The sequence below is a fragment of the Emys orbicularis genome, chromosome 5 (genome assembly GCF_028017835.1).
Source record: "Emys orbicularis isolate rEmyOrb1 chromosome 5, rEmyOrb1.hap1, whole genome shotgun sequence".
Lineage (NCBI taxonomy): Eukaryota > Metazoa > Chordata > Testudines > Emydidae > Emys > Emys orbicularis.
This window is the reverse complement of record NC_088687.1, coordinates 32,413,820-32,437,972: the sequence shown is the minus strand read 5'-3', so window position 1 is coordinate 32,437,972 and position 24,153 is coordinate 32,413,820. Positions and strand designations below refer to the sequence as shown.

General features: G+C 37.7%; 1 protein-coding gene across 1 annotated transcript in view; it reads right to left on the bottom strand.

Moving 5' to 3' along the window:
- Positions 1 to 24,153, bottom strand: part of PAPSS1 (3'-phosphoadenosine 5'-phosphosulfate synthase 1) — a 74,508-nt gene that overhangs the window by 18,103 nt on the left and 32,252 nt on the right. The window contains exons 6-10 of the mRNA XM_065405035.1: positions 16,843 to 16,956; positions 14,841 to 14,952; positions 10,124 to 10,329; positions 7,538 to 7,673; positions 4,037 to 4,305 (exon numbers count right to left, since the gene is read on the bottom strand). Of these exons, the coding sequence (XP_065261107.1) occupies positions 4,037 to 4,305; positions 7,538 to 7,673; positions 10,124 to 10,329; positions 14,841 to 14,952; positions 16,843 to 16,956 (837 nt within the window). The remainder of the gene's footprint in view (positions 1 to 4,036; positions 4,306 to 7,537; positions 7,674 to 10,123; positions 10,330 to 14,840; positions 14,953 to 16,842; positions 16,957 to 24,153) is intronic.

Sequence of the window (24,153 nt, the reverse complement as noted above, 5' to 3'; positions counted from 1 at the left end):
ATTGTCATATAAAAACATATTTCGGGGTTTGTTTGTTTTTAATATGCACTTATATACACTCACACATATTAAAAACTGAGACATAGCAACTTTTTTTCCCTACATTACTTTTTGTAAAGTTCATAGTTATAAGTGCTTCACTCATTCCATCAGCTCAACTTTGCCACATTTTTTCCCCTATAGCTAAGCTATTTATTGAAGGCAGAAATTTTTTTCTTTAAAAAGCAAATTCTGTGTACAGACTATGCCACATTAAACAGAACTGACATTCCTCTACAGCCAAACACAGAACTGTTTTCAGAGAACTGAGGAACTCATTTAACTTTTGTCTGTAGATAATCCTCATTAACATAATTGGTGGATAGCAGATTGCAAGTAATACTTACCAGATTCCAAAGTGTAACATATTGTGTGATTCCATGTAGGTTTTAGATATTTTTCCTAGTATTCAAAATAAGCCTAAGGGATTTGGGCATCCAAATCCCATTGAATTTCACTGCAAGTTGAGCACCTAATTCCCTCACCTTTGAAATCCCAATCTAAGTGCGCTATGAGTAAGACCACTTGGAGTCTTTTTATGATGTAATCTCTGATAGGACAAAGTAACACCTATCAATTAAATATCTTCGGTTCTTACGGAACTAGATTTTTTTGTAACCAAGTAGCAGTTCTGTGGCTTCTAGGATAACCAGTTATACCATCAGATCTTAAGCAAATTTTCTTGTTCCATTGTTGGTTGTAATATTTTCACTGTGTGGCTTAGCTGTACAATATATAGTAAGTAATTGACTGAAAATGATAGAGAAGTTCAGCGGCTATCAATTTATCTCCTTAACGGGAAATATTCTCATGTTTGTTTGTCAACCTTCGCTCTTTAATCGGAACATCTTTTTGATGTGCACATGTGGGGGGAAATTAAATACAGCTTAACAAGTACAGCACATTGTGCATGTGCACGTTTTCGTTCAGTGTACAATCCTGATTTCTTAAAATTCTATCTATCTTGAGGAAGGGTGTGTCTTTTATAGGAAATCAATAGAATTCACCCTGCAAGTTAGAAAATTCCCTGCAGGGCAGGCAACTTTTTAAGACTCCAAGAGTGTAGCTTACAGAATTTTACACTTGATAATGTGAAGACAAAATTTTAAAAACTGCATTCTTACCCTCTCATAAAAATAACTATAAAGTAACATACATAACATAAAATAGACACATTGAGTTAGACGGTAATTAAAATGTCTTAAAAGAAAAATACCAGGCACCCACTGAGAAAAAGTGATACAGAAGATCCATCATAGGGTGAGACTGTTATGTTACTGTGACATTATAAACATGCAAGTTTAGAAATAATTAATTGTGTCAGCAAAAAGTTAGGTTTAACAGACTGCTGCAGACACCTATAATCATCTTCCTACTCCAAACATTTACATGCAAAAATGTAAATTCGCATTTTTACAGTTTTAAGAGTCAAGAGCCTGCTTCTGCAGCTGCTTCATACACAGATATCCTATTGAAAGATGAATATCCTGTGTGTTAGTTACTATGCATGACATTGTATTCTGCATTAAATTATACTTCAAGTCTTAACAGTGTTAACAGGGCAAGAAACATAGGATTTAACATTTAAGAGGGGAGCTCATATAGTATCTAAGTACTGTGCAAATATTGGAACCAGAAACTAATTACAGAATTACCACTGTACAACTGGTATGAATTTTCACCTTGACCACAGCTAGACAGCACATGTACCGGATTCCATTGCTGATGAGGGCTATGGGTGCAAAGAAAGCATCTGAAGTCTGTTAGGCATGCCTGCTATTTTACACGTTTACAACACAAACACACCATCACTTACACAAGCAACATGCAGATGGGCCAGTACAGCTGTTGCGCTTTTCCTGATCTCTAAAGGAAAATGTTGTGTTTTATACTATCATACTAATAGCTAATATCGTCTAATAGCAACCAAGAAATCTCAGCCACAATGAGACGTGGTGGAGGATACCACTGGTGTTTCATTAGAATAATTTCAAAAAGCTTTAGAATCATATAAAGTGTAAGTGTGACAGGCAAGAACATAATCAGCAGCTATTGTCCAAGTGTGATGCATTCATATTCCTTGGCACAGGGCCAGCTCCAGGCACCAGCGAACGAAGCAGGTGCTTGGGGCGGCCAATAGGAAGGGGCAGCACGTCCGGGTCTTCCGCAGCAATTCGGCGGCGGGTCCCTCAGTCCCTCTTGGAGTGAAGGACCTGCTGCCGAATTGCCGCCAAGGAACGAAGCGGCGTGGTTGAGCTGCCGCCGAAGTGCCGCCGACTGCGGCTTTTTTTTTTTTTTTTTTTTTTCCCCCTTCGCCGCTTGGGGCAGCAAAAAAGCCTGACCGGCCCTACCTTGGCATGTGCTCATCTTCCCCAGTGGGTGAAGCAGTTAAGGTTTTTATATGGCATTTGCCCTTTTTGGAATTGATTCTTTTCCTTCAGAGATAACCGTCAGGACTGCAAATATAATTTCCTAGCTGGTTACCCAACACACCATAAAAAGAGGTTTTTAAAGTACAAAAATGCTAAATTGAGGCCTACAAAACATGCCCATTAAATCTTTACAGACTGGAAAACCATGTACATCCTGTTGATAACCATACTGGCTTAACAGCTGCCTGTTGTTCTGTAAATCATTTGCACTAAAGAAACAAATCTGGTACCAATGTCTTCTAAATGACCTACAGAAAATGATTAAAGGAAGAGTGTCTTTTTTTTTTTTTTTCCCCTTAGCTGGTTACAACACATTACTGGCAGGCTGCTTTCTGAGGTCATTGGAAATGCTGCATAAATTAGGGGATGTTTCTTATTTTATTCACTATCACAACTGAAGGTTGTGGGTAGTTTGTTCAAATCCCTCTTACACACTCAAGATATGCACTTGGAAAACATGGAAACAGGGACACTGTATTCATAAGCGACTTAATTTACGGGTGTTTGGTTTCTTAAACCACAACAGAGTACAACAAGCAGCCAAAAGCAAAAATATTGTTAATGTCAAAAAAGAGATTTTTTTTAAAAAACTGCATGAGTCTAGTTTTAGTGAAAGGTGGCAACACATCCACCGCATGCAACAGCTCAAGCTTCCCATGGTGCCTAGCTAACATGCTTTGATCTGGGGCTACCTTTCTCTGTGGGTGAAAAGGCAGTTCAAGTCTCCATAACTACCTTGCCTGCCAACAATGAGAGGTAACCGAACATTAAATGCAACTGCTGATTTTTGCTATGTGGACTTCCTGTCTACGGTAACTAGACTAAGTCCATCAAAACGCCATCAGATGGTTAATTTCAGTTATTGTGAACTTAGTCAGGATCTGAACTTCCCATGGCCCGAAGAAAAAAAAAATCATAATGAGATATAGAACCAATGTCCCCTGAGTCAAATAATCTCCCCCAAATGTCAACATTTAATTCTCTTCACTGCATCCCACAACCTCTAGAGGGTTCAATTTGAATGCAGACCTCTAAATAAAATCTTGCCAAAAGTTATTTCATAATCATTTTTATGTAACGCCATAAAGCAATTCTCCCTAGATTAAGTTTGCCAAAGACACACACCCATGCACCCACCCCACTGTCCCATTTTTAATTGGGACATAAAACTATGATCTCTAAAATCTGTTTTTTGGCAATTATTCAATATGTTAAAAGACTTCATAACTTCATCTAAAAAGAAAAGGTGAAGAGATAATACATCATGTCTTTTTAACTGTAAAAAAGGAAACGGCATCTAAAAATTTGACACTGCTCTGTCTCCCATCTCCCACTTTAAATCCTCTAAAACAAACAGGAATTACTGCATAGAAACATGGATATTTGCCTGGATAGCAAAGGGATTTCTGTGGTGCTGTTTGCTAAGGAAGAGAAGATTATTAAAGGCTCAACTGCCAGTTAAAAAAAAAAAAATACAAACCACAGCACAATAATACACAGCGCAATAATACAAAACATTACAGAGTAACACTGGAATTGTTTTTATACTCTCACAATTTATCTACCTCCGTTGGTCCAGCATACATCATGGGAGATGGAAATATGGCCACCACTGTTGTTTCTGGATTCAATATTCCTTCCTCCAGTACTGCCGCATGTTGCTTCATACGCCACATCAGAGGAACATCATCATCTTTTGTCCAGCCACCAAGTGGATGCAAGAGCAGAACCGGACGCCGGTAGCCCCGTTCTAGAAGCTGCTTATGGGTATCCTGCATTAACAGAGCATGGCCATTGTGCACTGGGTTGCGCAACTGGAATGCAAAGACAGCATCTATGGGAAGAAAAAAAGGGCCAAAATGGTTAGTTACTTTTTGCGAAGTTCAGACCATGAGCAGTAGGCTGCATGATTCAACAATGTTAAACTGTGATCACTGCTCTATGTATTTTAATCAGCATTTTGGAACTAGCCAAACAGCACGGAGTCACACCTTACTCACAGGGCAGAGGCAAAAAATAAGTCCAGGTTTTGGTTATCAAGTTGTATCAATAATGGATTGCCTATACAGTTACATTAGTCACTCAGAAATTAGATTACTGCAATGAGCTCTCCACAGAGCTACTCCCCCCTAAATATATTCAGAAAAACAGACTAAAAGACAAGTCTGCTTATTGAGTGGGGAATCTCTCCAAGAGCATATTGCAGCCGTGATCCATGATCTGCACTGGTTACCAAGAGGTTCTCAAATCATGGTCCACAGAAAGCTGGCTGGTCCCATTGCGCCTTCCACACAGTGGTCTGCGTCTCCTGTCTGGGAGCGTGCTAGCCACTTGCATATACTAGCGTGACCAGGGATAGCTGCTGGTGAACCTGGTGCTCGCCCCAGTGGGTAGGGCTAGGGGCCGTACAGCCATGCCGGAAGAGCTGCCCAGGCTGGGCACTGGCTCCTGCAAGTGGCGGCCTGACCTGCTGCTGCTTTTGCTGCTGCAGTTCCTGGCACGGTTGCTGGCCATAGCCCTGCTGGTCTTGCTTATTTACAGGTAGAGCCCTGCAAATCTGCAGATATCCGCAGATATAAATTTTGTATCTACTCAAGGCTCTACCTATTGGATTCTGGATGAAATTGAAGATATTGGTTTTGTTTTAGGTATACATAATATCCACAGAAGAAAATGTTATGTAATACATGAACCCATGCACCCCTATTATCTAGAATACACAAACTTTTCTCCATACGCAACAGCAATGGCATTTGTTGAATGTAAAGCTGCCAGAATGATGCAAATCCAGTAGCTTGCTGCTGAACTCTACCAAACAGGCATCACATTATCAGTGATCCCAGAACATGAAAGTTCTTTGGACAAGGAGGTCTTAATGAACTAGACTACAAAATAACCGGACCATAAACTTGAGGAAGCACACAGTCTTCAGAACATCTGAGATGTCAATAAAATTCTTCTAATATCCCACCTTGCCTTCTGCCCCTTCCCTCCCTTCCTCCTGCCCCCATTGTAAAAGGAATGTAGCCTACCTTTTACAAAGGGATTTGACACAACCTAATACGTCTCTTCCACCTTTAATCATCATAGTAGAATTTATGCAGTGTAAGCAGCTGACACAGGTAGACTAGAAAGCAACAGAGGGTCCTGTGGCACCTTTAAGACTAACAGAAGTATTGGGAGCATAAGCTTTTGTGGGTAAGAACCTCACTTCTTCAGAAGTTTATGCTCCCAATACTTCTGTTAGTCTTAAAGGTGCCACAGGACCCTCTGTTGCTTTTTACAGATTCAGACTAACACGGCTACCCCTCTGATACTTGACACAGGTAGACTAGAGTTAATATTACCTTAAAGTCATTTCAACAATACAGCAAACCAAAAAAACCTGGTGTTTTTCCTTCCACTGAAAATCAATGAGGGACATGAAGATCACGCATGATTGCACAGTAGCACCACCACCTTGTTATAAAGAAATAATGAATAACAGGATAACAGGTTTTTCAGGTGTCAGACAACTGTCTGTCTGCTCACTGGATAACTAAGAGTTAAAATAAGGATTCTATATCTCAAACTCTGTATATATGGGAAACTCGATTTACTTTATTATAAAACAGAAACCCAGGCCTTAGCTGATTTGGGTTCCATCTTTCACCTCTCTCTCCCACACCTTATAGTGCTTTCTTAGCAGCCTGTTTGTTGCTGCTCTGCTAGAAGCGCAAAGAACAAACAACTATACTGCCAAGCCATTACCACTTGGTCTGTTACTTATTTATCTAACACGAACTTCTAAAAACGGAAAACAAATAAACTAACACACGGTGGTTACTTTTCTCTGATGTGAAGCTGGTAATTGGATCCCAAATACTTTCAAAAGAGTTCTAATACCTTTTGTTAGGCTAGTTTCCTTGCAAGGCTCATGTGTTTTGTTCCCAAAGAGCAGCATGGAATAGATTTAATTAAAGAGAGTGTAAAAGGCAATGAAGATAATATGTAAGGAAAAACACTAAAAAGGCATTCCAAAGAATTAAACACACAGAACACCAATAATATCTGGCTCGTTTAAAAGGCAGTCATCAAAGGTGACCTGCAAAAAAACTATACTTTTGCTTTTTTGGCTTCTTTATGATGTACAAAAGAGGTCAAAGATTTTATTTTCAAGAAAGGGTTATTTTTTTGCCCTTCAAGCCATAAGAAATACCAACTGTCTTCCCTGTTTTTGCTGGAGGACTTCTTTGAGGACTAGGGAACTGAAGCGGGAGCATTCTTGGCATTCAACTGAAAGATCAGGGATGTCAAATCTTTCACAGAAAAAAGCCACGTACCCACTCTCCATCCCATCAAGAGTTTGTCAGGAGTCTGAGTTTCATAGATATTAACACACCCACACAGTTTTAGACAGCCTGACAAAAAATAGCTTCCTCTCCTCCAACTAGTTCAGATTTCAGTCTTTAGTTAGTCAAGCTAATCCAGTCCTCTAAGTGTGTGTGTGTGTGTGTGTGTGTGTGTGTGTGTGTGTTTCTAACAAACAAAAACAGAGAGTTTTGAAAACAGTCAAGCTCTCTTTATACATCTGGAAGGAGAAAAAAGGCACTTTCTTGTTTTTGAAGATTACCTTTTTGGCTCAATATTTCAATGGCTTAGTGAATTCTTTCTGAAGAACTGAATTAAAACAAAAACAACAACAAAATCAGACTTGTACTCTTATCCATCTGGGAACATACTGGGGAGAGGTTTAGTGTACATCTACCTTATGATTATTTAAAATCATGCTGCACCACAATCTAGTGTTACCTTCTTCTTTTCTTGAGTTGTGGAATGTAGTTGTGGAGCAGCTGTTTAGTGGTTTCTGAAGGGTACTGGGAAGACAGGACTTCAATGGTCACTGACTTGCTATGATGCCTTAGGCAAGTCAGAATTTCAAGTTTTCCAAGATACAGAAAGCATTTTCAAAATATATGTCCCACAAATGATGTTTGTCCCTACTGGGCAAGAAGCCCATTCAGTCTTGCAGCAGTAAACTTCTGGATAATACGGAAAATACTAGGATACAGCTACAAAAGACTCACCAGCATTCATTTCTTTGAACTTCTGCTTTAGTTCAGCAGGAGTGAGACGGTATTGATCAAGACCATCATTCCAATAAATACGGTCAAGGACTTGTAGATCTCCACCAATAAGCCAGTCCCCTTGCTCCATCACCATCTAGGAGAAAGAGCAGAAGAGGTTTTGTCAGCATATAAATTAAAACAAAAACACTTCAGTTACAGAAGACAGTTGTCAGCTGTCCTGAGCATCCAAAGGATTGCACTTCAATGCAATTGCCAAAATCTGTTTTGAGTTAATTCTATTTTATAGAGACTCTCAGAATCTAAGTGGTAATTTTTAAAATCACTGAAATGTGATCTGAATCAGTTATAGTGTAGGGCAAAGAAGGTCAGAATAACTAATCCGTGACTGACACATGTATTTCTCTTCAAAATACTGCACAATGCATTGCTGCATAGAAATGAAAAGTAGCTAACATCTTAACCAGCGTAATTACGCAACATCCACAGCCAAAAGATGTGGATGCCTGGGAAGCTTCCTACTTCAAGTCACATGCCATTTAATTGTTGTTCAAACTTCTCACTCCCAGTATTGGACTGAAGCCTACGAAAACTCTGGTCAACCCAAAATCAATAAGTAACAACAAGCATTTAGTAGCAAATAAGGAAATAAAGTTTTGGTTGACTATTCATCCATTATAATGAATTAAATTTGTGAACAGAACTGGAATCTTAGGGAACTTAAAAGTGTTTAGATTTATTTTGCCTTGACTTTAATTGATCTGTGTCATAACAGGTATTTACTTATTTATAACTTTTAAGAAGTATTCTATTAGTGTCATCTCATCCTTTATCACCAAATATTAATTTATGGCAAATTTTAAGTAGACAGAGCAAAAGTGTATGTGTGGAAATCAAAGTATGAAATTCATATTCTTGAAAGGCTAGAGCTGCCTTTCTGCAAGGACAAATGAGCAACTGAGCCAGTAACTGCCCAGCTGTTGTACAAAAGAGCAATTGTGTGTACAAATTTATCCTTAAATTCCAGCATTATGGAATTTGAAAAATACAAAATTTGTGCCACACCTGCATGCAAAATGTTACAATAAGGCAATAATACAGGAAAGGGTTTTTTGTTTTGTTTTTAAACTGCACAAATCAGGATATTGAAGTAACAAAGCCTAGAATATCTGCTCCAGCCAAGTTGCACCTGTTGGCAAATCTAACTTATGTCGGGCTTCCAGTTCTCCAAAGGGACCATTCCAACAGCTAGGGATCACTGCAGTTTAAGAATGCCAAAACGATGCTCTTTTCTGCACAAAAGACTGCTGAAATGGAGGCCCAAGGGCAGAAAAAAGGGGGCATGTGGAAAACATATAGGAACTACTACACCAGCTCTATGATACCTAGACAGTCCCCATAACTAAGGGGAATTCTAAGGGGCCAGATCTACTGCTCTGGGCTGACAATGTGGTGCAAAGCTGCCGAGCAGACATGAGAAGAGGGCCCATATTTTCTACACCAATCTTAATCAAGTGCATATTGTGATTGGTGGCATACTATAAGGTGGCATTCACCTGTTGTATGCATTCCATTGTCTTGGATTTCTTTAACCGATATAATTGTCAGCTTTCACTGAACTTGCAATCTCACCATCCATCTGTCATATCCACAGGACCTGTCATTGTACAGGACGGAATGCATGATCATTGAAATAATTTTAGCTGCAGCTAAATATGCAATATTCCAGATATAGTCATACTCCCGCAAGAATGTTCAACGGCACTATATTATTAAAAAGGCTAATGTAAAGTAGGGCAGTGTGCAGTTTTCAAATTTGTGTAAGTATTAGTTGTATTGATTTTTTTAAAATATATCAATAACTTTTCCTTTTTTAGGACAAACTCACGGTTAGTCTGAGTATTTAAAAAAATAAGCTGGTTTTGAGTCATTAGCATGCCAACAAGACTATTCAAAAAACATCTCAACTAGGGATAACCCAGGTAATCTTTAGTACAGTATCCAGATAGAGTTTACAAACCCTAACACACAGAGTTTACAAACCTTAAGACACAGTCATGAAGACTACTCAATGATCAGAACACGCATTGTGGTAGGCAGAGTGCAAGGAAACAGGAAAGATAATTATCGCTATGGGAGGGGAGACAATGTTTCAATAGTTTCAAACCACCCACTATACATTCAGGAAGGATAGATACACCCCATATGCACTATGTTCATCTGCTGCTTGAGTAGTTTTGATGACCCATCTGGGCCCACCTTGAACAGAAGGCTGCATTTCCTAAGTGTACCCAAGGAGAAAGTTCTCTTCTCTGATCTATTGCCGATTCTATGGCACATTCTATACATTTCACATGCAGATCATCCATTGAGTTAGAATGCCACACTAACAAGTGAAGAGTATGCAACAGAGATCAGCCGCATCGAACAGAAAAAGTTTTACTTTTGTCTAAAAATTAAACAGAAGAGCAAAGAATTTTTGGTCAAGGTAAACAGTTGCTGGTGTCAACTCTACTCCACTTGCAACTATAACGCTACAAAAAGGATAGCTTTAATTAGAGCTAGATAACACAGCTTTCAAACAACCTTGATGTAGGGATGTTCCTTGCATATTGTTCCCCACTGTCTGGCGCAGCGTTCCTCTTTCCTGTGTTCATAAAACTCTGGGTTACGAAGAATGGCCACACGACGCCCCTCATACACCAGTGCAAGAGCTGTACATCCATCCAGTCTCTCTTTGTCTTCCTGGCTAGCCGTCAGCACTATAGGCACTGACAGGTTAATAATTCCCCCTGTACGATAAAGAGTACACACTTTGGTTACCAAATGGCATATGCAAACCCAATCTTCTCTTTCTAACAAGTTATAATACAAGCTACACATTCCATGACCCATAGTTCAAGTAATCACACTTAACTGGTGCTAAAGAATAAAATACTTGAGATTGTGCTCCTCTATGAGATACAAGGTTGCTATAGAGTAATCTCGGCACCAAGTCTTAGAGAAAGAACCAGCATGTTTAAAAATTGGTTGTGACACAATCAACATATGCACTAATAAAAGTGGTACCAAAACTTTCTAATCTACACAGACAGAACTATCTGTCAAAAGATTGATGCTAGGCACAAATACTTGGAGTCTAAAGATATTCCATGTTTTATGGCTTCCAGAATAGCCTTACATACTAGGGTATGTGGTTCCAGAACTGACATTCAGGGAGTAAAAGGTGGCTCTTCGCTTCTTGTTCAATGTTACCTTTTAAATCAGAAGATCCTCTAGAAATCATTTGGGCACAAATCTGCATTTTAACCTCTGGTTCCCACTAACATTTTTGTTAGTTGTACGTCAGATGCTTGGGAAAGTTCAGTGTGATGGAAGGTGGTCAAAAACGTCAAACAGTTAGTGTATATTATTCAATTATTCAAAAGTTAAGTTTTTACTACTATAATATTTAGAGAACCAACATATTTTCAGACTGAATTACTTGAACCCATATGTTTCAAAATAGATTAACAACTGAGTTGGTCAGACATTTAGCATATGTTTGTTTAGTTGCAATCTTATCAACTGTCGACTTCCCACAAAACTAGCCCAGAGCATGACAGTTCTAAAGCTACATGTGCTCTTCATTTTTAAAGATTTACTTCATTACTACATGCTCGAAGTCCTACTTTTCTTGACAACAATAAGGGAGTTAGGTTATGAGAGACTAGTGGACTAGTTATTGTAAATTAACTGCAAAAGCTTGAAGTCTTAATGTCATACTTACCATAAGAATGAGAAACTCCAGGGTATTCACCTAGGGCAAAATCCTGTCCCCACTGAAGTCAATGGGAGTTTGGCTAATGAATTCAGTGGGGTTAGGAATTCATCTCTGGCCTTATGCTAAACTCACATCTTTGGACAATACATTTTAGAAACCTTTCAAACCTGCCCCTAGAGTCAGGAAGTTAAAAATGATGAAGTTGGCTGGAAAAGATTAAGAGAAAATGCAATATTTTTTTATTCCCAGTCTCTCATATAATCTGAAATGAAAGGTGTGCTGCATACTTGCACTCAGAATTTAGTTTTAGTATTCAGATTCTTTGTTTTCCAAAGCAATGAAAGGATAAAGCAGCACTTATCAAGCACTTCGTTGTACAAAAGAGAAACATTTACTGTGTTGCAAAACTGTCAAACCTTTTATCAGCCAAAGTCTACTTGCCCACCACTAAGGTTTGGTTGCAAAAAATCAATGTTACATAATTAATATTTCACTTGATAGTCAAAAATTGCTAACCCTGGTTTACTACAATTTTGCAAAATTGCATTAATAAATGCATACAAACACCCTGGAAGTTAAGTAGCCTTATGACATAGGTCAGAAAATTAAGGCCGGGTTGGTGTCCAACTAGAAACCTCTTTAAAAGGACCTGATTTTTATAAGGTGCTAGACACCCACCCACTGGGAAAAAAAAGGCCCCAGTCAGACCCTCAAAAATTGAGGCACCCATGATCATGGGTCATTTCTGAAAATTTAAGCTGATTTTTGCACTTTTCCCTATTTTGAAAATGACAATGTAAAAATAATAATCAGCCTGACCAAAAAAAACTTGTAACATAATTAATACAGTTACTTTGATGTTAAACTTATCAACCTAAAAGTCTCATATGCAGTTCACTTTGTGCATTGGAAAGCACTTTGAGCAGAATCAGTTTCACTCCATAGTTTCGGCCCTTCACTCAGCAATGGGAGAGAGAATTTTTTTAATTGGAAGCTGTGAATGTAAAACTCACAAATGTCGCTGAGGGGACTCAGGCATGTGCAGTATATGGGGGGGGGGGGAAATATCTCTCCCACCCCCTTGTTGTTTTTTTAAAGAGTCCCTTTAAAGACAGCTGATTTTAGGTTGCATCAAGTTTATTAAAACCTCAGGTGTGCAAGTATGGAGAATGAGGGAGATATCTGTATTGTGTTGACTACACTATATACCTCAGTTTACCTGCTTGATATTATTCAGTCTGATTACACAGAAATAAATCAAAGGAGCTGTTAGCAATAGCAAACAGAAAGTGAAACAACAATAGAAACACCACCACTGGGCTAAACAACTTCAAGGAAGTTAAGATAACAGTGGCTAGGCCATTAATTGGAAAGATGTTGCTTCCAGGCACCAGCCAAGTTACAGAGCTGTTTTGCCAAAGCCAGAGCCTAGAGATCAAAATGAGCATCAGTTAAAAAACCCTGCCTAGAGAAGGAAGAGTGGGGAGGAGTGGGAAGCAGCAGCAGCTCAGAAGAGATGAAGTGGGAGAGACAGAGAAAAAGAATGCAGTGTGTCTCTCCCAGCCTGGAAGTCAGGGTACTTAGGCTGAATGAATCTTCCCAAAACTTTCAAGGAAAGGATAAGGTTTAGGTAAGATTCAGATATGTAGGTGTTTTGTTGTTTTAACTCACGTCTCTGAATGCTATGCATCTTTAGGTGAATAAATAATGCTTCCCAGACAGAAGTTTCATGCAGGTGTTAAACACAATTGGGGCCTGTCATATTAATACTGTTCAGGACCAGTGCGGGCTGCAACCCAGAGATCCAGTGTAGCAGTGATTGAACCTTGGGGTTCCACCTAGAGAGGTGAAGGCAGCATAGCTTGTTGCCTGAGGTGTGCACTCAAGAGGAACTGTAAGGGGGTCTAAAGCGCAATTTGCTCTAGAACTGTGGCAGCAAGTCTAGGGCTGCAAACTAAAGCCATGAAGGAAAAATTTGGGGGCTACGTACTTTGAAACTGCATTGTGCTGAAGTAAGCTTTATTCGCACAAAGAATGGGGAAAACAGGGGAATGCATTTTGTTTTTGGTTACAAAATAATTTTAGCTTGTAATTAATTGGTAATACACAAAGAGAAAAATGTAAGGAACAGAACAGGTGAACAGAAGAAGTGATTTGGGACAAAAGCATGTTTCAAAATGAATACCACCAAACTAACACTACCGAATGGCTGCTATCACCTCCTTAGGCACTACATTTCCTCTCTACCTTCAATCTGAAAATTGAAGTTTCTTTTCTACCTCACTGAAGGACCTGCCCTCAAATGACCATCTGTGAAATGACAGGCCTCTGAAATGCTGAAAAATCTGTGATCAAAGGATTGATTGTAGGTGTACTGACAGGGGTGCAGCTGTTTCTACCCCTCACCCCAACATCTTTCTTCCCACATGTTCCCTACAGTGCTACTCTCTCCATGTGTCTGACCTAAATAAGAATCAAAGGAAGAAATGGAGGCAATACTGAAAACTGTTGCATTTACAGATACAACCAGCCAAAAGAACAGAATTGCAGGACAGCTATGCACAGACAGAGATACATTCGGTTTCAAAAACAGTAACCAGATCTTTTTCCAAAGAATCTTAAAATACTCCACCATTTTAAAACTCTTTTCACTAAACTTTTTAGCTGCATTTATAGTACCACTACAAAAGGATGTATATTTTGTTAAACAACAGTATATTCAGTCATGTACAAGATGCAAAAAGAAGCTGAAGTCTCTATACGAATAAGCTTTACAGGGCAGAGACAAAGAAATGGAATAGTATGGAAAGAGAGAGAAGTTTCAGAGGGTGATGCAAATCTGAAGATATGAAATAATGATGGCATTTTATTATACAGGTTAGCATTTGAGAGATTTGTAAAAGAAATAAGGGGATTTAAAGAGGTATTTGTATGAAGAGAGACTAGGTATCTGGAATATTAGGATAAGACAGGAGTAAGAAGTGTTGGAGGCAGCATGGCAGACAAAGAATAGCAGCAGGAAATGATGAGACGGGAGTCATTTCTGTAGCAAAGGGGAGCTGTAAGAGGCAAAAGCAAAATCAGACAGGGTTGGAGTCAAGCAGAACTTCAAAGAGGACCAGAAGGGGCATGAACCTTCTTCTTGGTTTTGTCTGCCATGGCTCCAAGCCCCAGCAGAGTATCATTTTGCACTCCCTTCACTCCAGCACAGCCACAGAACATGTCTTTAGACAATCTTCGTCCAGAGTTACATACTAACAGTTATTTATCAGTAATCCTGAATGCTGAAAATTAACAAGTCTGGAGAAGGACAACGTTTTTCAAAAGTGAATACGAAACTAATCCAGTCACAAGAAGGCAGAAGCTAAAAGCAAGATATTATTTCATATTAAGTTTAATCATTTGCAAGTTTTGATTCTCTGTCCTCAGGAGAGGACACACACATCTAATGCAGTTCTCTCCCATGACAAATCAACGTACCACAACATAGCTACAGAGCTGGGTGCTTTTAAAAAGTATTTTTAAATTGAAATGCCTTACCATCTAGAAGACAATCAAAATGAAGGCACTGCAAGTATTCTCTCTCTCTCATAAAGCCATTAAGTGGTGTAGCCCAACCCTCTGCCAGTACTTGCACCCATTGCATATCCACCTGGTAAAGAGACAGAGACAGACACCAGTGAACTCCATGCACTGAGCCAAGTAACCTTTGAGAATGTTTTTCAGAATACAGATATATCCTCCATACTAAATCTAATGTGTGTGTCAGTTGGCTTTTAATAGAGAGCATTAATCATCAGTAGCATAGAGCTCAAAGTCTCTTCATTCAGAAAAAAATGCCTTTTTCCTCCTCACAATTTATAAATAGGAGCTACTTCTCACATTTCCAGCATATCATTAGCTGAATTTCCAATGCTATGCTAGAAATAAATTAATTGCAATTAGTTTGTATACTGAAGGCCTTCAGTAGTTCAAATAAGCAGAATTCAGATAGTTCTGCAATGAAAAAGGCCATGTTTTGTACATAGGGCTACTTACATACAAGCAAGAGGACGAGAGAAACACATAAAACACAAAAATAATCCTGGGAGTAACTGTTAAAAATCTTTCAGTCGATTAGAAGTGGTATTTTTATAGCAAAAAGCAGTTAAGACTTTTTCCCTGGTCAGCCTCATAATAAGAAGACTAACATTTATTTTAGTTTAAAAGACTGATATCAGTTTACAGGGAATTTCCTCCCTTAACACTTAGTAAAGGCCATACAGTGAGATGTATCACAACCGTTTTATTATTTCTGTATGTACATTAATGAGACTGAGTCAAGAGCTTTTCACAAGGAAAAGCTTGCTGAGCTTGTGCAGGTCCGTTGTGCAAGAGCACATGTAATACAAATACATGACTAATATTTACTACTTTGTTTACCTCATGTTGAGACAATTAAAATGCAGATTTCTCCCACAGCTTGTGCTGAATACTTGTTTGGTATTTAGTAACAAAAAAAGGAGGGGGGAATTATTTTTCTAGATAGATCTATTTCTTACCAATAGAGAGGATGCAATTTACAATAAGAGACTAAGGAAGCTTGGTACTAGTGACCAATAAGCTACTTTAATTCAGAAAAGCAACAGATAACTTCACAGAAGGCAGCAGAGCAAGGAATCTAGTAAACTGCAGTGAGGGGAAGTGTTAAAATCCACAGGTGTGGAAAAAAAGACTGGAAATCTTAAGACATCCTTCCAAGACAGATTGAGACCTGGATCCCACAAAGCACCTAAAGTTAAGCATATGCTTAAGCACTAGTAACCTCATTAAAAAGTTAATAGGAAAACTCATGTGCTTACAGTTAAGTCTGTGTTTAAGTGCTTTGCTGGCTCATGGCCCAATTCCTCTGAAAAAAGAAGAATACAAGGAACAAAAAGCAGCCAGTCTGTGTTTTCAAAAGACTGGCTCAAATCTGAACTGGAAGAGTAGTAAATTAATCAAATAAGAACAGAGTAGGTCAAGGCATCCAGCAGGGAAGCCAAGGGGAGCGAAAAAGCAGCGTGAGGTCATGATAGCCAAAGGCATAAAAGAAAAATAAGTGACAGGAAAAAATAATCTAACTCAGTTAATAAAAAGAAAAGGATGAAATTACTAAGAGTCACCTTCTATAGTATAAATTTGTTTTTAAGAAAAATAAAAAAGCCTGGACATTTGTAAAATAATTAAGACCTTATACAAAAAGCTATCGATAAAAGGCAGGTAGGAGACTGCTTTGCTTAGGAAACTAGAAAACATGTATCATCCAGACCATCCAACTCATATGTCATAGAGATGTTAAGGGAATTAACTAAAATTTATTTTAAATGCTAACAATTAGTTTTGAGGTCATGGAGACTCAAAGATACCAAAAGAACAGAAAAGCAAATGTTGCAGCAATCTTTAAAAAGTTACAGTTTGTAACTAGTTTAGGTACTATGCTATACCTCCTGAATGACAGATTAGGCTCTGGCTTCAGCTTCAGAAATCAAATCACGGAAACACAATACCATTACTCCTCTACCTTATTTATTTCCAGCGTTAGCAGAGTGTCTGCATCACTTTTGGCCAATTTGAGCTTGTTTTCTGGCACATACAGCTCTTTCACCTCATAAGAGGCATCCACCGGTACAATGTCCTACATTAAAAAAAAGAATCATAATTCAATACTCACTCAAAATGCTTTTCAGCTGCTGAACATATGGTTAAGGTAATATTTTATTGTTGCAGAATCTCTCTACTGAGCAGTATACATCTTAAATCATTTTTATTCAGTTGAAAACCAAATGTATTCTAAAATGTTGATATATTGCTAGCCAAGTTGTTGGCTAGAAGTATTAATTTTTCCAGAGGTGAAGTGCCCTGATAAGGAACCTTTTTCTGAACTCTTATAATTATATAGTATGGTATACAGTCTAACTACAGAGTAACTATTTATCATTGAACTGAATACAATTTTTCATTAGTACTCTATTTGTCATTTACAAAATTAGCTAATGTCAGGGCACATAATATTTTTTTTAACTTTATTTACTTATGCAGAAAGAGAACATTCGTTTTGGAATTTAAGCAACAAATTGCACAGGAGACTTTAGCAAGGTTAACAAAGCAGGAGCAAAGTAGGCTTCTCAAGCAAATTTGATTACCACAAAACACCTGCACAAATTTAAATATTACATGTAAATAGTGGGATAATACAAGTGCACCAATCCAAACACTAACATGAGTAGTCTTACGCAAGAAGTTTTACTGAGTTCAATGGAAACAAACACTCTATGCATAAAGTTACACATGTACATAAGTGTTTGTAGGATTAGGAATTGAACTGAAGTCTTGACAAGAGAAAACTGCACAGATGAAGAAATTTCAAGCTTCCTCTTCTGTTTCTTGGTATACTGATTGTCATCCTCAGTCTCTCTCTAGCCCTTATCCTCCCAAGTTCAAGATGTATGACATGGCAGTCAGATAGCAACAATAAAAGTACTATGATAGACTTCTGCTATAACCCAAAATCCAAATCTACATCATTTAAAGTCTAAAATAAAAATTAAATGTTTATTCCATGTCTGTCCATTTTAAAAATGTACAATGTGTAACAGATTCCACGAGATGTACAGGACACACACAAGTGTCCATTCACCATCTTAGAAAAAAATGATAAATATTTGAAGCAGGGAAAGGAGGAATACCATATAAATTTCACCAGAAAATTAATTCCTCTCCAATGATGGCTAGTTTCAGAATCCAACCAAGTGGTCCAGCCGTATTAGTAACTAAAGTCAGTGAAACATTCGTCACTCAGTCAGCTACTGTAATTTTTAGATTATGATGTCCCTTTTTGCAAAACTTTTAGTTGTGCTTTGTTTTTGATGCAGGAAAAAAACTGGTCCAGACAGCTTTAAAATAAATTATTTGCAAAAGCATAGCATGAATATAAATCTATTCCTAAATTCTTCCATTTCCTGCAACTAATATACAGATTGGTGCTTCTGTAATTCGCTGAAAGTTTGTTCTCAGTGTTGCAAAAAGGAATGTTCTCTGCATCTTAGGCAACTGGCATCATTTGAGTAGACAGCATGACAGACAATGGGTATCATTTGCAGAAATCAAGGTGGGACAGAGAAGTAGTAAGTGATAAAGCACCTGTAGTTATGGAAAAAAGAGGACTGTCTGGCCAATTATTAGACAACTAATAAATCTCCATAGACAAGAGTGAAAATAATGCCATCTCTAAGAACTAGTTTATGTGAAAAGAAAGCTCAAACAAACATACATGGCACAAAAGCAGTTGGTTTTATTAGTTGTTCATTAAGATTTGCACAGTCTTAATACATGCCACTGCAGGAAAGAAGGCAAAATGAGCATTCTACTCCTCCACAAACAACACAGCAGAATCATGGCTATGAGAGCTATTTTGCATAGTAAACCATCTTCTCAACCCAGACTGCACATCCTATACACCAGACTCAAGCATCGACTGATGTGAAGAGCAGTCCTCATACTTTGCTGACAAGGTCAACTGAATACATATTGGGCTACCTGGGAAAGAAGATTCCAGAACTGACCAGATAGTATTATCCATTCCACTGCACCTGACTGAGTTTGGCCCCATCACACATGCCAAAGCTCAAGAAGCCCTAAAAAATACTCTAAGACACTGTCTTCACATTCCACTGAAGGTACACAGCCGCCATTCATCAATGTGGTAGAAAGCCTCAAGATACTTTCTGACCCCTCAGTAAGCTTGAATGAACAGGAAACATCAGTTTCTAAAAAATGGCTTCTTTCACCTCCAGCTCACTAGGAAACTTCATCCCTTCTTCCTGGGTAATAATCTGGTCACAAGGGTCCATACACATCTTGTCACATCTAGGCTAGATTACAGCTGAATGTGAAGCCTATGCACAAACTCCAGATGGTCCAGAAAGCATCTGCTAACCTTCTCCATGGCTTAGGCCACTGTGAGCATATCAGGCCCATGATCAAATCTCTCACCTGGCTCTCAGTCATCTTCTGATGGACAGCGGTATAAAATGCTGAGGTATAAGATTCAAAAGGCATATGTTGACATTAGTAATACTGTGTTATCTTCCACTTGCACATAAAGAACCATTTTAGACAATCTTGCTAAACCATGAGTCATTGACTAACCCAGGAACATAGCAATAGTCATCTATGCTTCCAGGCAAAATTGAAGGAGGGTTCTCAAAGAGCTCAATATAGTTATTCAATTTGAGAGTGATATTGGCAAGCAGGACCCAAGAGACCATCATCTAGACCTCCTCATAAGAATGTTGCGAGCCAAGCAACAGGGAGGATTCTAAAGGTAAAAGCTGCAGAGATGCATAGACCACTAGGAAAAGAGCAAAAAGTGGATCATTAATAATATTTAGGATGTCAGTATGTTCCCTTAAGTATTTCAGGAAGAATCCAATTTAGTTAGCCCTAACATGAAGAAAATACCATTTCCAGACAATTCCAGTTGAGCAAGATAGTACCTAAGAAGTCTCCAGGATTTATCTACTAATCCTTACAGTTTCTAAACAAGATTACAAGTTATAATAATCTGTTCATGGGAACAGTCTGGTAGTTATTCTGTTATATATTCTGTTAACTTCTGTTATAAGTTTGTACTCATGAAAAAAATTAAATATTACATTCTTTATTTTTAAGAAAAATCTTAAACTCCACAGTGCAGCTTTGCAAAATCCATACATTTTTCTACCATAAAGTTTTTAGTAAAAATATTTTTTTTAACATTGATCTACTGCAGAGGCAGAATGCAAAACAAAAATGAAGATATTTAATTTTAATAATTATGAATATAATGAGAAAATACAGAATCAATTACATTCATAATTAAATGGGAAAGTTACATAGGATCCAGCTAAGAATATGTCCCCCATGATATGTATCTATTATTGCTGCCAGATCTCTCATTTTTAAAAATAAAATTTTGCAATGTTTATTTGGTCATCTTTCATACATCTTAATGCTTAGCCTCTGTTTTTTATTTTAACTTCCATCACATGGCTACGAGAAAATTATAGCTTCAACTAATGATAGAATTAAAACATTGCTCCCTCCCCCTCCCCCCCCACCCAAAAAAATCAACAAACAAAAAAAACAAGCACAACTTTCAATCTGCTCCATAAGCGTAAAAGGGAGGTGAAGGACTCTTTTCCTTAAATGTAAAAGCAGTTTGGTATATTGCTAATAAAACATTGTGCTCTCACATAACAACGTTAAGACATTCTTCCCCCCCCCCCTTATTTCCTGCACCCAAATTTCCCTTTGAAAGTTAAACTTAGTCATATTTTATGTCTATTAAAATCTCTATCTGAACTGTATAATGTGTATATTACACACACACTCCCCCATCCAAGGGGGTAAACACTACCCAATGATATATTTGACAGCACGTTAAAATTAGTTTATGAAACCTGTTTTTTATGTGCAGTGTAAAATTCACTTTGGAACATTAAACCATTTCACAAAGAGACAGACATTTAAATAACTTATAGCATTAGTAAATCTAGTGTTCCTGGTAGATATAAAAACAGTATTTAAAACATCACTTTAGATTAAAAACAGCAGCAAGAAGAATCCATATGTCTTCAAACCATATGAAATTTCAGTAAAAAGGCTATGCTAGCAGGCCATCTAGTGACCACTTTAGGTTGATAAAGTTGCACTGAACATCCCTCAATGCTTATAAGCATTTCCCGTTTTTTTTGTACATTTATATAATTACATGCCAAACCAATACAAAAATAAAAACTAGGCATTTCAAGAGAATACATACTGTATTTAAAAAGCAATTTATTAAGCACATCAGATAGTAGCAGAAAACATACACTATTAAAGGAAGGAACAGTCAGTCGTCAGCTAATTTACACCAATAGATAGTCACTTGTAACACCAGTCATTCAACTAACATGGATTTAAGCCCACAAAAACCAGATATTAAAAATGAAGTAGTACAGACACTTGCTGTACTGCAATTACCATTAAAGTTTTGATATTTTCAGCTTAGAATAGCATTTGCTGCAGTAGTCCAAGTACAGGGAAAACTGAAAGTCTCATAGACAAGGTTAGAGTTGCAGTGCAACAACTGTCAAAATCTTAATGGTGACCACTATATATTCATATTAGTCACAAGTATTTTACAGTATTAAAAAGACATCAGTGTTCATTGGGTATTTTAAATGTTTTGGTGGCCGACAGGTAGCAAATTGGGTACATGACACTGATGATATTGTCTGCTTTAAATAGCCTTGGTGAAAACAAGTGCTCTTAGAGCCCTCTCCAATTACGGATCAACATTTTAAATACACTTTGTTTTTTCGTGTGAAAATAATATTTAGACAAACAGTAAACATATTTTAGGCCAAAGCTGCAAACATAGTTAAAACCACAATATATGCATATGTATGTATATTTTATGCATGTAATTATTTGTTTAAATACACTGTGGCTTCAAATTAGGCATCTATGTTTTCAAAGTTACCCCATACTCTGTAAAACAAAGCAACTTAAGAGGAAGTGGGGTGGAGGGGGAGTTTCACTCCTACACCTTTTCTTTATTAGCAAATCAGTCCTCCCCGATCCTTGTTTCTAGAAGTTATAGACAACATGACATACATTGAAAGAATGTAGCATTGGATAAAATATAAACCACAGCAGAACCTCATTAATGACTGGGAGATTCAGTGCAAGTTTGTAAATTAGCAAGTTAACTAACTCAAAACAATTATACTTGTATTTTATTCATTTGATCAACTACAGTTTTGTTTTAATTATACCAAATAGCATACCCCATCAACACACTGTAGTATATTTCGTAAAGATAAAAAAAACGTATGCAACTTAAATACCATATGTGCTGTTCAATTTTGCAGAGAGATATGGGAAGAGATCCACTTTGTGTGTTGACTATATGGTGTGAAGATTAGTGAAGTTTAATGTATATAGAAATTCTTCATCATAATTAATATTATAAGCACTTTTTATGATGATGCAGGCTTTTCTCTGCCCACAGTGGTGTGGAACGTATTTACAATGTGTTGTGTGTTCAAATCTTCAATTTAGAAGTATAAAAGTATAAAAATAATCATATATTTTAGGAATTAGATAGAAGTCTCTTTAAACCAATTCACCAGTGTTTTTCCCCTCATTTGTGTCAAAATATAGCTGTCATTCTTATGATGCAAAACAATGTATTTCATTAAGACCATTAAGTCACTCTCTCCCCCTCTTACTACTGAAATTGACTGCCAATCTTATTCTTACACACTTACAAATCTCCTCAAGGTAACACCAATGATCTTTTCTCCATTAGCTTATCTTTTTGATATCCCAGAGTACGTAGTGCTGGCACACACTGAAGATTTAGAAAGAAGCTCCTCAGCAGATTTCTTCCTGTGCATTACATTTTATCTGGTAAGTCCTTCCCACACCATTAGAAATCTATAACTCAGTTAAGAAAAAGTGCTGAGTATAAGGTAACTTATGACTCCGAAGAAGTCCCACCCAATCATCCTCTGTGATAGATAGTTAGCTAAGAAAAGGTCTCAAGGATTCAATGGGGACTGCCTAGGAATTGGCTAATGAGGACATTTGGGGGAGAGCATGAGACAGGAAAGAAGGTTTTATGTAAAATTATTCAAAATTTACTAAAAGATGGGTATAATCAATTGTGTGTCAAATACACTCTATTGCTTCCCTAATTTATATTAAAATGATGAAAATGCAGTGGATTCAAGATTATATATGCATGCTTTATGTTGATATTGAAAATATTAGGCTCCTATGCTTGAAATGGCCTAAGTTTCTTAATATAAGAATATTGAAAGATGTATGTGGGCCTGTAATGATTCAATTTTATGACACGGGGGCCATCCAGAGTGCCCTTTACTCTTATTTTTGAATATCAAGGTATAGACATTAGATCACTAGCTCCAGGAACATTCTGTACTTCACAGAACAGAATTCTATTTCTGTTCCACTAAACAGACAGGTAAAAATAAAAAATATAGCACAGATAATACAGAATTTCTGTATAGGTTTATACATATTTACAACTATGTATTGTCCAGGAGCCATGTGAGAAACAGAGAGCCTTATCCTTCAGTTCCAGCAAAGTATTCCTACAGACCTCACTAAGGGCTTTCTGCACATAAGGACTGGCTTTCAGGTTCCTATTTTCTTTATAAAGAAAGCCCTCCTGGGCGATGCCCACTCATGACAATGTAATATCTTGTATTGGACCAACTTGTGTTGGTGGAAGGTACACGCTTTCAAGCTACAAAAAGCTCCTCTTCAGTAGGTCCAATAAAAGATATTACCTCACCTACCTTGTCTATCTCTTATCCTAGGACTAACATGATTACAACAACGTTGCAAACAACTATGTTTCACTGGTTTAACACATACTAGCGAGTAAATTTTGCACCAGCCAGTACAATACGTTCTATTTGTTAATATCTCTTTGGGACTCCATGAGAGCAATAATCATTTCAACCAAGAATTCATTAAAAACCTGTCTGGTCGCAGATGGAAGATGGTCTTCCAATAGCAGACTTCTAGTAAGATAGAGACATACAAAGATCCAACACACAGACAGCAGTCACAGGGCCCTTTGTCTACTGTTTCCAGATGCAATGAGATCTATCAGTTCACCAAACTGACTTTAAGAGAAGATATATATCTGGGTGCAGCAGCAACCCTGCTAATCTGGCTTCTTGGTGTTCATATCCCCCTTAGTTCGCAGTGCACAGAGACAGGAAAGTTTGCTCTGCCCAGAACTGAAGAATCCCCTTCATAATAGCAGTGC